This window comes from Rhinatrema bivittatum, chromosome 5 (genome assembly GCF_901001135.1).
Source record: "Rhinatrema bivittatum chromosome 5, aRhiBiv1.1, whole genome shotgun sequence".
NCBI lineage: Eukaryota > Metazoa > Chordata > Amphibia > Gymnophiona > Rhinatrematidae > Rhinatrema > Rhinatrema bivittatum.
This window is the reverse complement of record NC_042619.1, coordinates 229,022,240-229,037,353: the sequence shown is the minus strand read 5'-3', so window position 1 is coordinate 229,037,353 and position 15,114 is coordinate 229,022,240. Positions and strand designations below refer to the sequence as shown.

The following is a 15,114-nucleotide window of genomic DNA, read 5'->3' as shown; positions in this document are numbered from 1 at the left end:
CACAATTATAGTACTTCTGTGATTGCAATTCCCACCACACTAATCTAGTCATAACAAATATATATTGTGACTACATTTAATCTGAAATGCTGATTTTGAAATGAACAAAATTGCTGGGGTTTTTTGTTTTTATTACGGTTTAAATCATTACATAAAAAAATGAAATAAATCAAGAAATCATGAAAAATGCAAAGATGCTAATTGCATATAAACAGTTTTAAGAAAAATGCATTTTCATATGCCAGTCCCCATTGCCAAATACAGGCAGTGGGAGGAAGAAGGACACACAGAATTGAGGAAAACAATTGCAAGGAGACCTACCAAAATTCAAATATCTAATAGCCTGTCAAACCAAATCTACAGTCACAGGAACAAAATATCACTTACCTTCCTTATTCTTCAAACATGTTTCTAAATGAAGTGATTCTGAAAAAACCCCAAACTTGTTCCTTTAGTACGTAATCAAAATGTTTATGGGGAAATTTAAAATAGAAAACGGCACCTAGATCTAATTCTGTCTGACACAAGAGGAGGAACTGCATCCTCCGACATTGCGTTGCACGGAGCACATCAGGAAAAAACTGGATTTTTTTGCCCACAAAAGAGAAACATTTTTTTCTAAAGTACTTTTGAAAAACCAAATCTTTGTCTTGTTCCGCACAGAAAGGCAATAATAAAGTGGCCCTAACTAGTATATCATTTAATGAAGCTTCTAAAAAAAAAAAAAAAAAAAAAAGACACGTCTTGAGGCTTCAGGAAATAGAGCATCCATTCCATCTTCTGCCTCAGAAGGAATTTATTTTAAACTAGGATAATGATAAATCTTTACCAAGGCAAGTACTCTATCATCTGATTACTCTGGATTTCTCATAGGTATTTTTTGAACAGTTCATATGGTGGCAGAAGTCTTGTCTGGGGGGGGGAAGAAATTCTTCATTCTATAAGAATTTTTCTTAACTTCCAATTGATTATACAGACTTAGACTAACTTTAATCTGAACCATACTAACAGCTTGTAAAGAAGCTACCAGGGGGCCCTTTCTTGATACAACATTCTCCAATTCAGATAGTCTTGCCTCATGTTCTTCAAGTTCAGGCTGGGTAACGCCAGTAAACGGGCAAAGTTATGAAACAGAGCAAGCAAGAGTTTTCTTGATCCTTGTGACTGCATGCCACACATCAAGTCAGAGAGATTACCAGGTTCTTCTCTTATAATCTCTGCTTCACTAGAGAAAGGGACCGCAGGGGAGCTGGAGTCCGGTCTGAGTGGGAGGCTGAAGCTCGGACACAGAGAGTGGGCTTCTTATGGGATTCAGCCACTCGAGAAGAATGAACCACAGGTACGCTAGATGTTGTACCACCCCCCTCCCCACTGAATCCTCAGCTTGAGCTGCAACCTCCTTGCCTATTCCTTGGGGCAGATCCAGGGAGAAGATCAATACAGCTGACTACAGGAGCAACTATGCATGATGGAGCTCCCAGCTGAAAATGAACCACGGGCTGTGGTGGGGGGAAGGTTAATGCTTGGCCTTAAGGAGGTCCCAGAGTTGAAAGAGACTTTCCAAATTCAAATTACTAGGGGCCTGTTGAACAGGAAATGCAAATCCATGGGGCCTTGCAATGAAGATAGAGCAGGAGAAGGAATCAAAAGGCTTACCCTTTCTTTGCTTCTATATCAAACAAGAATAGCCACTTCCAGTTGTAGTCAGAAGTATTTTCTGCTTCCGGGGCATGCCTCTTTTGGCGCATGGCTTTGGCTGTGCGCCGGGGCTGTGTGCCACAGGTCTCGGATGATATAGGCCTCTCTGATTCCTCCTTAATGATGGTGTCAGGCAGGAGAGGGGAGGCCAAAAAAAAGCTGAGAAGCAAAGATATCCTGTTGGAAGCCTTCATGAGCCTAGGTCTCCTCATGGCAGGAATCCCCAAAATTGCTTTTTTATTTGGCTTATAATTATATCCCTGAGACTCACGATCTGATTAGAAGAAATGTTGCTTACCAAATCATGATTGCACTAAGAATAAAATTGGGCAGACTGGATGGGCAGATCCATTCTTTCTGTATCTTTTAGACTTGCATCTGTCATGGTGTTTTTTTCTGTTTCTCTGAAATTCAACTATAAGCAAAACATTTAAAGGTTAATTTTCATAAGGTTTCAGCATACACGTATAAGTCGTGTTTGCTCGTACATGCTGTTTTGGAAACCTCACGACTACGCGCTTACTTGCGGTGTTGTATGTAACGTTAACAGGGGGGAAAAAAAAGAGGTCGTGCAGGACTTTCTGGAATGGGGTTTGGAAGCTCACCCATAAGTTTCTGTTCTGTAAGTGGAGTTCATGCACCCATTACCGCACTTGTCTATACTCCATTGCACCTGTTTAATTAGTCGTGGAAGTGAAATCGCACTTATCTTCTTTGTTTGCTGTTTTTGGGTGAGAGGTTCTAGATGACCTGGCCAGGGGTCTGGGTGAATTGGTGATTTGCAAATACATATTCTGAATCTGGTTTTCTTCAGCAGAATGATCTTGAGAGGGTCAGAGGAGAAAACAGTGTGATCAGTTTCAAATAAGACACAAGTATTGAACTCTGGATAGTAAATGAATCTTAAACTGTATGGTGGCATTGTTGAGGGCATGTGTCCGTTTTTGCTGTACTGGTTTTTCACATGTAGTTTCTTTTGTGTCCGTGATTCTGTGCAATTGGGAGACATGCCCAAAATTCTGTTTAGGAATAAATCTGCTCAGGACAGGGCTCAATATCCTTTGAACTTGTCCCAAATTCTTTTTTTGTAGCACAAGAAAAAGTAAGATGGGATTGAATATCTCATACACTTGGCTATTTGTTTCAGTAACATTAGAGAATAGAAAGAAATCAGCAGTACCTGTTCTATAAACTCATTGGCAATAGAAACCAGATTGATAAAAACCTTGTTTTTCACCTGAGTTCTGGAGGCACAAGGAGATTGAATGATTGGACCAAGATTGGCAGAGGAGAGTCTTGAACTCCTGGTGCAGGACTCTGAAACAGTCATAAGAACATGCCATACTAGGTCAGACCAAGGGTCCATCAAGCCCAGCATCCTGTCTCCAACAGTGGCCAATCCAGGCCATAAGAACCTGGCAAGTACCCAAAAACTAAGTCTATTCCATGTTACTGTTGCTAATGGCAGTGGCTATTTTCCAAGTCAACTTAATTAACAGCAGGCAATGGACTTCTCCTTCAAGAACCCATCCAATCCCTTTTTAAACACAGCTATATTAACTGCACTAGCCACATCCTCTGGCAACAAACTCCAGAGTTCAACCGTGCGCCGAGTAAAAAAAGAACTCTCTCCGATTAGTTCCAAATGTGCCACTTGCCAACTCCATGAAATGCCCCCTAGTCCTTCCACCACTCGAAAGTGAAAATAACTGAGTCACATCTACTCTTTTCCTCATGAGGCCTGCTCTTTTATACACCAGGATGTCATCAGAAGCAAAGGTACTGGATTGGGTCCAGCAGTAGCCTCCACCTTCCACGTTTTCCTGATGGGGAAGAGGAAGCAAGTTCAAAAAGATTCTGGGTTGCTGACCTGGCAGAAAATCATTACTGCAGCTAAACCAAGTGTCCTTAGCTTCTTAGCAAAAGCCTTACTGAGGCAAAGGATTAGTGGCAGCCAGAAAGCTTTCAAGGTTTGAGCTGTCATGCCAACAAGCTTTCTCAGAACAAATATACTTTCCTAGCATGTAGACAGATTGACTCAGGACCAGTGGATGGAGATGGAGCAAGCTGATGTCACAGTATATATAACCCTGCAGTGACCCCAGCCTGCCAGTATTCTCCGTCTCCAGCAGATGGTGGACATGCATCTCCCTATGGGGATTGTTTTGAGCCTTTTGAAAGGAGAAATTTGAAATTCTAAATTCGGGAAAAGAAAGCCCTGCTCTCCTACATTGATACCTAAAGATCCCTCCCCCAGTTGAGAATTCCTGAGGTGATTTCCGTGGTCCCTCAGAGAGGTGTGTGTTGGGCCGGTAGCTGGGTTTCCCAGTATGGACTTAGCTGCTAGTTCAGCTGAAAGGCAGCGGGTGCAGGAGGCTGAGCATGGCAGTGATGGCAGATGCCCTCTCTCCCTGCAGCTGGAGACCATCTCTGTACTCAGCCGATAAGTGCTGAGCTCAGGTAAGGTTTAAAAAAAAAAAAAAGACAGTTTTACCTGTGTCAGAGACAGAGGGGTTTCAGGACTTTCTCTATTCTCGGCATGCTGTGCTGATGTTCATTCCCGCTTCCACTGGGGTTGGGGAGCTGGGCAGCCTGGCGGGTTGAGCAGCCCCCCGTGGGCTAGGCCCTGTCCTTAGCCTTTTTTTCTTGCATGCCGCAGCAGCCGTTTTCGCTCGCTCTTGTGTATGTTCTGCTGCCCTTTACAGGCTGTTGGTGTGCGCAGTGTGTCGGCTCTGCGCGTGTGTTGTGCGCTCTGTTTTTGGGCAAGCTTTTTACACATACAAACTTTTTTTTACGCGCTTAACTTGGCGCACAGGTTGTGTGTGTGCCTTGCTGCACTTTCTTTTAGGCGTTGTTTTTTTTTTTTTTTGTGGTGCATTCCGATTTTGAGCATGAGCTGTTTCGATGCACGTTTACTGCAGTGATGGCGCCGGTGAGCAAAAAGTCTAAGCATCTTCCTGTTTGTGTTACCTGTCATATTAGGGCTTCTCAGCCTGACCTGGCTTCTAACCTGTGTCAGCGCTACTCAGACGCTCAGGGAGAGTTGTCTTCCTCAGATTTTGTAAACCTGGCTTTTTTCATTCTGATGATGGGTTGGTCATGGCCTTTGACTGGGGGGATGCCAGGTCTTGGCTCTCCTTTGACTGGCTCCTCCCCTGGTGAGGGCAGTTCTGTGAGACCAGCTCCAGTTCCTTCTGGGCTTGGTCTGGACCTGGCTGCTTTTTCTTGGGTGGAATTTTTTCAAAATGGGGGGACACAGTCCTCTGTGTCCCCCATTTCTGTCCAGACAGACCCTCAGCCAGTGGCTCCTTCCTCTTCCAGTCCTATGCTTAAGCACCAGGACTCGCCTCGGCTCCCTGCGGGTGTTCCGGACAGGAATCCGGATGGCACTGATGATGAGGTTGATGCAGATTCCCTGGAAGATGGGGAAATTCCTCCAGGGCTGGAGCCGTATTGAACCATGTTGCGGTTCTTTCATAGCGATGAACTGCCGGCCCTGATTTCCCAGACTTGAAACAGCTGGGTGTTCCTGGTACGGATGCCAAGTCAGAGCTGAGGAAGAATCCCATTTTGGTTTCCTCACGTAAAGCCGCTTGTTTTTTTCCTGGTGATGGATGCCATCCAGGAATTGATTGATCTGGAATGAGACGCCCCAGAGGCAAAGTGTTCAGTAATACAAAATGTAAATGTGAAATCTTAATGAACACTGTTTGTTCATATTTAAACACAAATTACCTTTTATTAGAAAACACCAATTTATTCTTCTTTAAATATCATACGCTAAGAAATTTGTAAAAAAAAAAAAACCAACCTGTCAACTCAAATTTACTACCATGAAGTTCTCAATCTTTGTTAAAAAATATCCATATATAAGTAGGAATTTAAATCTTTCCAGAACACTGTTGAATGTTACATCCCAGATCCAATATGCTCCAACAAATGGTCACACAGAAAACTAGATTGTACTCGCAATCCTATAAAATAGGAAGTAAGCTGAGTACCAGAGGTGTGAGAGATATTAAGAAGCATTTGGGTAGAAACAGCCTGGTAGTGGGCAAACCTTGTGGGACTCCTGGTCACAGGTTATGGGCTGTAGTGGTATGACCCCGCTCTGGGGTTTTTCTCCATTTTTAACCCCTGTTCTCCTCTTAAGTGATCCAGCCAGTGCAGCAGCAGTGCTGTTCCAGGGGGGGTCACAGACCCTGACTATCCGGAAATCCTTGTGTGTACTTTGCCACTAAGTGTTGCTGTTGTGTGATGGCTGTTACTGGCCCCTCTTGGGGCTGCAAACACCGGCCCTAGGAGCCTGAAGCTAAGCTCTGGAACTGAACTCTGATCTCTCCACACGCAGCACTGCCGTTTGGGCCAGCCCAGGCCAAATCAATATTTCTGTAAACAACTCCAGAAGAACACATTGCAGCCAACTCTGGCTGCATGTCCTTATATAGCACAAACAAGTTATCCCATGCTAGTAATACACAGGCTTGTTACAGTTCAACAGTGGCCTCTTTCCTAGCCAAATTACTTCAAAGGACTCTGTCAAAAGTGGTGGAATGGGAATTTGAAAATGATTGTCATATATATTTGCAACTATCTCTTGCTTAGTGCTTGCCTCTGGTCTCTGCTTATGCTTGTCTTTTTTTGGTAGGGAGAGTGCCTGTGCCTTTTTGTTCTATTATGTCATTTGTTTTTATTTATTCAGTCTGTGCCATTCAGTGACTAATCTACTTTGATTTTGTTTCAGTGCGCAGTAGATTAAGGGCAATAGTGGGAGCTTCTACAAACTGGAGGTACTGTACAGTGACTTGCTTACAAATTTTTATTTCATTTCTTGGGAAAGCTGAACTTCATTCGTTGCAGCTATACCAACGTTTGATCCTTGAAGAAAATCAAAATCCACTATACTGGCTAGACAGGTAGTCTTGGTCAGAAGATTAGAAGGTTGAGCCATTTTCAGAGCATCCTAAAATGACAACACAACATTCTGTTTAAACATCAGTGGCTTGTTGATCTTGTTTAGGACACTTAATTGATGTTTTCTCCTTTGCATTATTCAGTGGTCATAGATTTTTTTTTTTTTTTTTTTACAAACACACCATTTTATCTCCATTGTACTTGGTCAATGTCTGTCAACTCTCTATACTAGTATCTGTTCTAGTGAGGGCCGGGTAGCTTGAATCTTCTATCACTATTGAAGCTGATAACTAGCAAACTCCAAAGCTTCTGATGTTAGACATTCAGTGGAAAAGCTGGTTGTTTGTGTCCAAAGGAGATGACAAAGGTCTTTAGCAGTTGGGCAGAACCTATGTCATGCAGGACCTTGTCCTGGCTGTCAAGTTCTTCTTGATTCTTATTTTTCCAACTTAAAAACAGGGAATGTATGTGGACTGGAAAAGCTTTCATCAGCCAGTTGACATGGCTGATCCAAGCCTTTATTCAGTGACATTCACTTTCCACTTCTACAATTTGTTCTAACCAAATTAGCATCAAAATGCAGTGTCAAACATTTCACTTCCTTTCTTTCTTTTATAATAATCTCAGATCCGTGTTCAGATTGCATTATCCTTGCATAAATCCAAGGAGTCTCCAGGGGAGACATGAAAGAGCACAGGAAAAAGTAAACTGTAAAGGCTATAGGAAGAGTGCAGCATTACACAGTCCCATCCATCTCTTTACATACATTTGTAATGGTGTGTAGACTTTTATATACTAGCTGTTTAGTAACTGTGGCAGTACATTCAGATATCTTCTGTTGTACATTAACAAAACCTAAAACAGTACAGAGAAGTGGGTGATTGCTATAACTTGTTGGCCACCAATTTTTATAGAACAGAATTCAAGTTCTATATTTACCTATGGCTCGATTTTTGTGTAGAAGTTCAATATTTTATGGCGGTGACTCTCTCGTGAATCCTTAGATACATATAACATGACAACAGATAATGGCCATACAGCCTTTCCAGTCTTCTCATCCACATCTCCTGCTTAGCTTTACAGTCTCTTCCTCTCCCTCAGAAATTCTTTGTGCTTGTCCCATGCTCTCTTGAATTCAGATACTGTCCTTGTGTCTCCTGCCTCCACTGGGAAATCATTCCAAGCATCCACCACCATCTCTGTAAAGATACATTTCTTTAGATTATTCCTGAGTCTATCCCTGTTCAGCCTTGTCCCATGGCTCTTTGTTCCAGAGCCTCCTTTCTGCTGAAAGAGGCCTGCCTCCTCTCCTCCGCCAGGGTATACCTGTTTAGATCTTTGTCTGTCCTCTTTATTATGAAGACCATAACCCATTTTAATATTCACCCTCTGGACTGACTATTTGGTTTATATCCTCCAGAACTGTACACGGTATTCCACGGCAGGTCTCACCAGAGATTTTATACAGGGCAGTATTGCCTCTCCTATCCTCCTGGCCATTCTTCTCTCTGTGTACCCAAGCATCCTTCTGCCTTTTCATAATGTGAAAAAATTAATATGGGTGCTATTCAGTGTTAGCACAAACCAACCTCATTCAATGCAATAAAATAGAAAATTCATGGATATATACTTTCTGTAATGCAAATTTAATTTAGCGATGGCCACTTGTTAATTTATCAGCCACATTTGTTTTTCCCAGGACAGCAGAATTACATTTTTTTTTTGCTCCCTGGAATTTTTAGAACTTGGCTCTTTGGAGACTTGGCTTGTTTCCATTAGTAGCTTACTGAGCGATAAAAAGATAAGTTAACTTTCCTCATCTTTCAGAGTGAACATGGAGTACATTTTTATTGGGATCATTCCAAGAGCTATTTAACAAGGGCTGATTTTTTATCTTTGTTCTTTTTATAAATATCTCTTGATGGATAAATTACAACAAAGGGTTAACTGAAAAGAAGGCAGTAGAGAATGTGAAGAAGGAACTTTTATTTGATGAAAAGTCCAATCTGTTTACCTTTTTTTTTTTTTTTTTTTGAGATTATTATTTTCACGTAGATAAGCAGCTGAATTAGCCATGCTGTCTGGGTACGTCTTCCATGCCACTAGGTGGCGGAGCTCTCTAAGTCTAGCAAAGTCTTTCAGCTAGGTGCTCCCTCTTTATATCTTCTCTGATCCACCTCAGGCTACTCAGTCAGTTTTTTTCCGCATGGCAGTTGGCACACAGAGCTCTGCTCTTCTGTGAGAGAACTTTGTAAAGAGAAAGAAAATCAGTGTTTAAACATTAAGGTTTGGTCAGAAAACTATCATTAGTCAGAGAATGCCACGTCCTGGCTTTAAATTTAGCTCCTGCGGCAAAATTATGTCAGCCACCGATGGCCACTAGGTCTGTTATATTTGTTTGGGGCCATCCCATGACCAATTAAACTCTGTGGACTGCGGACGCATGTCCCCACGCTCCCAGCGTCAGCGGGCTGCAAAAATGCAGGAGCTACAACTAACTGCAACGGGTTCTTATGCCCCATCTGAGGCCTCGGTGTGATCCACCCCAGGCCCAAAGAAAAAGAGAGTCACCCCCTCATTGAGGAGGGCTTCCTCTGTCGATCCTCCTTCATCAGGACACCCGCAGTTGCTCTCCCGGCTGGGATTGGAGCTCGGAGCGGGTGATGCGTCTGTGGCATGGCGGCCGCATGTCTCACCGACGCATCCACTTCCAGAGGACGGACGTGTTGAAACTGCTTCGAAGCGTCGACTCATCGAAGAGAAGCTGAGCGGTCGACGCATTGGTGCACCGGCGCAAAGGGGATTCTGCGCCGAAGCTTTGTCATGCTGGCGCATCGACGCAGAAGCGCCACTGCGATGCACCCTCGACTCACCGACGCACCACCAATGCAGACAAAGCGCGTCGGTGCACAACCAACGCAGACACCTATCAGTCAATATAAAAAACTCCATTCCAGCCATAAGAGGCCTCGGGAAGCGTCGCTATCATCAATGGGGGATCTGGACAGAGATACTTCACCGTTTCGTTCGTTCACTTCTCCTTCTTCACCGGGAGAGATGTCTTCTTCTCTGCCATCGGAAGGGCCTCTGGCTCCAGGACATCCTTTGGTTATTCCACAACTTCTACCACTGAAACCACCTCTATAGAAATGGCGGCCATTTCAAGAAGGGCTTCGCCCCACTCCACCTCAACCTGTGCCGACGCCTTCCACTTCAGGCTTGGCTACACAGGCCATGAGCCAAATCACAACCATACTGACTCAATTTTTACAGTCAGTAGAACAATCTCAACTCCCACTAGCAGTACCTGCAGACGCATCACAACCTGCAGTGGAGCCAGTCATTCCAAGACCAGCACCAAAGGTTCCTTCACGCAAACACCATCTCCGACACACGACTTAACAGATATGGATACTTCATCCACTGGTTACCCCTCTGACCCGGCAGAGGTTCCCCCAGAACCGTCTTCACCTCCAGAAGACCTGACGTATTCGCAGTTTATTGAAAAAGTAGGTCAACTCTTGAACGTAGAGATGCATCGACTTCCTGATCCCCGCCAAGAAATGCTTGGCATATTGAAGATCTTCAACGCTCCTACAGAACCTGTGGCTCTCCCGAAGCACCCGGTATTAACAGCTCTGATGGAAAAATCCTGGGACACACCACTGACCAGTCCTACATCAAGGAAAATAGATTTAAAATACCGGATGAAAGATTCCTCTTTTCATACATCTGTTCAACTACCTCATAATTCTGTGGTAGTTGAATCCGCAATGCAAAAAGTCAAGAATTCATGCTAATACCCTGCTACACCGGGACCAAAAGTCACTGGATGATTTTGCAAAGATATCCTTCCAGTCCACAATGTTAAATGCACGCATCCAGAATCATCAGTTCTACATAACCCAATACCTGTTTGAGAATCTCCAGGCATTGAAATTGTCCATGCAACAAGCTTCACCGGATGTCGCTCTTCCTCCTCAATATCATAACATCGAAGAAGGACTTCGTCACTTATTACGATCTATCTATGAGGGATTTGATATTTCCTCAAAATCTTCAGCGAATGCAGTTGTGATCCAGCGCCATACGGGACAATGTCCATGAAAAGTTGGCGAATCTACCCTGTCGTCCCGAAAATTTGTTTGGAGACAAATTTACTGAAATGGTAGCTAAGCTCAAGGAACAAAAGACGGCCGTCCTTTCCTTGACCACTCCTGACGTTCCATCCACATCAAGCTGTCCTTATAAGTCATCGACAACCTACAGAAGGGCCCCATTTAAATCTTTTAAGCCCTTTTCATACTTTAAGCCTCAAACCTACCAGCAGCCTCGTCAACCTCCCTGTCAAGCTCAAGCACCACGTCAACGTGCAAGAGCTGCCCGTCTACCACGACAGCAGGCGGATTCTCCACCCACAAAGCCTCAATCCAGTTTTTGAACCTACCTTCGCCACCGTCACAACCCTCTCTTGTGGGAGGCAGATTAACCAAATATCTACCAGCCTGGAATCAAATAACCACGGATCAATGGGTCCTTACAATCATACGCCAGGGTTACACCCTTCACTTTTCCTCCCTCCTGACCCTTCCTCATTGGGTTCCACAGAAGCAACTAACATCTCACAAAGAACCTCTGTTGAAAGAACTTCAAATGCTTCTGTACCCATCAGGGGTTTTATTCCCAATATTTCCTAATTCCCAAGAAATCGGGAGGTCTGCGTCCAATCTTGGATCTATGATCCCTCAACAAACACCTTTACAGGGAGAAATTCAAAATGACTTCGCTATCCTTCCCTATCTTCAATCAGGGGATTGGATGTGCTCGCTCGATCTGAAGGATGCGTATGCACATATCCCAATGTACCCCAGTTCCTGGCGGTACCTATGCTTCCAAGTGGACAACCAGCAATTTCAATACAAAGTCCTTCCCTTTGGCCTTTCTTCTGCCCCCAGAGTTTTTACCAAATGTCTTGCAGTGGCGGTGGCGCACCTTCGTCAGGGGGTGCAGATATTCCCTTATAGACGATTGGCTTCTAGCAGCACCTAATCGAGACCTACTGCAATCCAATCTCCTCCTCACAATTTTTTGTCTCGACAACCTCGGTCTTCTCATCAATTACGAAAAGTCATAATGCCTCTATATCGCTTCATGGTGAGACCTCACCTTGAATACTGTGTACAATTCTGGTCGCCGCATCTCAAAAAAGATATAGTTGTGATGGAGAAGGTACAGAGAAAGGCAACCAAAATGATAAGGGGAATGGAACAGCTCCCCTATGAGGAAAGACTAAAGAGGTTAGGACTTTTCAGCTTGGAGAAGAGATAGCTGGGGGGGGGGGGGGTATGATAGAGGTGTTTAAAATCATGAGAGGTCTTGAACGAGTAGATGTGACTCTGTTATTTACACTTTCGAATAATAGAAGGACTAGGGGGCATTTCATGAAGTTAGCAAGTAGCTCACTTAAGACTAATCGGAGAAAATTCTTTTTCACTCAACGCACAATAAAACTCTGGAATTTGTTGCCAGAGGATGTTGTTACTGTAGCTGGGTTCAAAAAAGGTTTGGATAAGTTCTTGGAGGAGAAGTCCATTAACAGCTATTAATCAAGTTTACTTAGGGAATAGCCACTGCTATTAATTGCATCAGTAGCATGAGATCATCTTAGTGTTTGGGTAATTGCCAGGTTCTTGTGGCCTGGTTTGGCCTCTGTTGGAAACAGGATGCTGGGCTTGATGGACCTTTGGTCTGACCCAGCATGGCAATTTCTTATGTTCTTATGTTTCCAAGAAGCTTGCCTACATTCATGACTTCTTTCTCTCTCATACTCTTCATCTTTTTGCCTTGACTGAAACCTGGCTTTCCCCTGAGGATTCTGCTTGTTACGGCTCTGTCATTTTTTTCTCTCATACACCTTGCACAGTAGTCTGCTGTGGTGGTGTTGGATTGCTACTCTCCCCCTCTATAGGTATCAGTCCCTTCTACCTCAGTCCCACTTTTTTCCCCTTTGAGATCATTTCATATGCCATCATCCCACTACTTCTCTGGGTAACTGTCATTTATTGAAAACCCCCCCCCCCCCCTTTCTCAGACTTTGATTCCTGCCTTTCCTTCTTCTTTGACTCATCTTCCCCTTCCCCAATTCTTGGTGACTTTAACCTCCATATTGACTCCTCTGACTCTTATGCTTCAAAACTCCTTTCTTTAACCTCTTCATTTGATCTCAAACTCTGCTTTATTGCTTCTGCTCACAAGCATGGCCACTGCCGTGACCTAGTCCTTTCTCCAACTGCTCTCAGACTCTTCCATCTAAGTTGTGACTATCATCTGATAACTTTCACATTGAACCACCCTGCCCCACAACCTCGTCCAGTCACCACCAACCCCTTCAGGAATCTCCAAGTCATTGACAAACTTTCTTACATCCAAACCTCACGGTCTCTTTTCCACACTAAATCCCCTCCTCAAATTTCCTTCCCCCTCCTTCCCCCACTTCACTGTCTGCCCAGACTCTGGCTGAATACTTCCATCACAAGATTCAGAAATCCAGAGTTCTCAGCCAGGCCACCTCTACCTCCTTCTTCCCACTTCTTTCCTCTACCCTTCCCCCGGCCTTCAACGCTTTCTCCTCCTTTTCTGTAGTAACAGTGGTGGAAGCTGACCATAATCTCTCCTCCTCCAAACTCACTACTTGTTCCTCTGACCCCATTCCCACTCAGTTCCTCTGTTATACCTCCACTGCAGTAATCCCTTCCATCTGTCATATCCTCTTATGACATTCCACTGCTACTATTCCTGCTGCCTTCAAGCATACTGGGATTACATCACTCCTCAAAAAAACCCTCACTAGACCCTACTTGTCCTGCCAAGTATTATCCAATCTCTCTCCTTCCTTCTGCTTTCAAACTACTTAAAACATACTCTTCACTGCGACAGTCTTGTCTTTTTTTTCATCTCAAGCCATTCTTGATACACACCAGTCTGGTTTTCACTCTTCCACAGAAATAGCCCTTGCCAAAGTCTTCAGTGACCCATTTATGACTAAAATTAAAGGCCTTTATTCAGTCCTTACTCTCCTTGACTAATTTGCTGCTTTTGACATTGTTGCTCACCATCTATTCCTCACTTGGATTTTGGGACTCTGTCCTGTCTTAGTTCTCTGCTTCTCCCATCACACTTTTAGTGTTTCCTCTGACAGATCCTCCTCTACTGCCATCCAACTTTTAATTGGTGTGTCTCAAAGTTCTGTCCTTGGCCTTTTCTCTCTGTTCCTTTGGTGCTATGATTTCCTTTCATGGCGTTCAGTACCATTTTTATGATGATTTACCTCTCTACAACAGATATTTAATCAGGAATGCAGGCCCAGATCTCAGCCTGCTTGTCTGACGATGCTGCCTGGATGTCTCACCGCCACCTTAAACTCAACATGGCTAAGGTGGAGCTCCTTGTCTTTCCCCCAAGCCCACTTTTTTGCTTCCTCCTTTCTCTGTTTCTGTGGATAACAATGGTCATCCTCCCAGTCCCCTCAGCCCGTAACCTTGGACTCTTCTTTGACTCATCTCAGTCCTTCTCTACACATATCCAAAACACTGATAAAATGTTTTCTTTCTCTATACCATCACCAAAATCCATCCCTTCCTTTCTGAACACAGTACCAGAAACATTATTCATGCTTTCTTCTTCCGCTTAGACTATTGCAATTTGCTCCTCACAAGTCTCCCAGCGAGCCTTCTCTTGCCACTACAATCCATCCTAAATTCAGCTGCAGCACTTATCTTTTGCCAAAGTAGCTATACCCATATACCCCTCTTTTCAAATCAGTACATTGACTCTATATCTGTTCCCATGTACAGCTCAAGCTCCTTTTACAAACCTACAAGAGGCTTTACTCTGCAGTTCCTTACTGACTTTTATCTCTCTACACCCATTTTCGTTCACTCCCCTCATCAGGCAAGTCTTTCCTATCTATGTCCTCCTCCACTACTGCCAATTCCTAACTCTGTGCTTTCCATTTAGTTGCACCATATACTTGGAATAGGCTTTCTGAGCTGGTGCGATATGTTCCCTCTCTTATCTTATTTAAATCCTGTCTGAAAACCCACCTTTTCTGAGGTTGTCTTTAAATATTGGCCCCTAATTGAACCACTTACAACATCATTAATTTTTAACCATTGTCTTAAATAAAATTCCCCAAGTCTCTTGACCTGTATGCTTTGTCTTGATTATATTGTGAGCTGTACTGAGAAGAGACTGTCCTGCATGTTTTTTCTACAGTGCTGTATACATCCAGTAGCACTATAGACTACAGCCCCCTTTATAGAAGACCTACTATATCATAAGATCTCAAACAGCAGTACCCTATGAAAAGGCAATGTTTCAAATATTACAGTAGGCCCTAGAACACTAATACACCACCAATTGGGATATGCATATTGGAAAACGAAAAGGATACGCTAGAGACCTCCCCGCTAGCAGAATCCCTCACCTTGGTCGCACCCTCAC

At 43.7% G+C, this 15,114-nt stretch overlaps 1 protein-coding gene across 6 annotated transcripts in view; it reads left to right on the top strand.

Annotated features, from left to right (window-relative positions):
* ACOT9 (acyl-CoA thioesterase 9) overlaps nt 1–15,114 on the top strand; it is a 139,177-nt gene that overhangs the window by 32,343 nt on the left and 91,720 nt on the right. For 4 of the 6 annotated variants that reach the window (XM_029603406.1, XM_029603405.1, XM_029603404.1 and 1 more), the window contains one exon: nt 6,443–6,488. The exons of the other annotated variants lie outside the window; for them this stretch is intronic. In XM_029603406.1, coding sequence (XP_029459266.1) covers nt 6,443–6,488 — 46 coding nt within the window. The remainder of the gene's footprint in view (nt 1–6,442; nt 6,489–15,114) is intronic. 6 annotated transcript variants of the gene reach the window in all.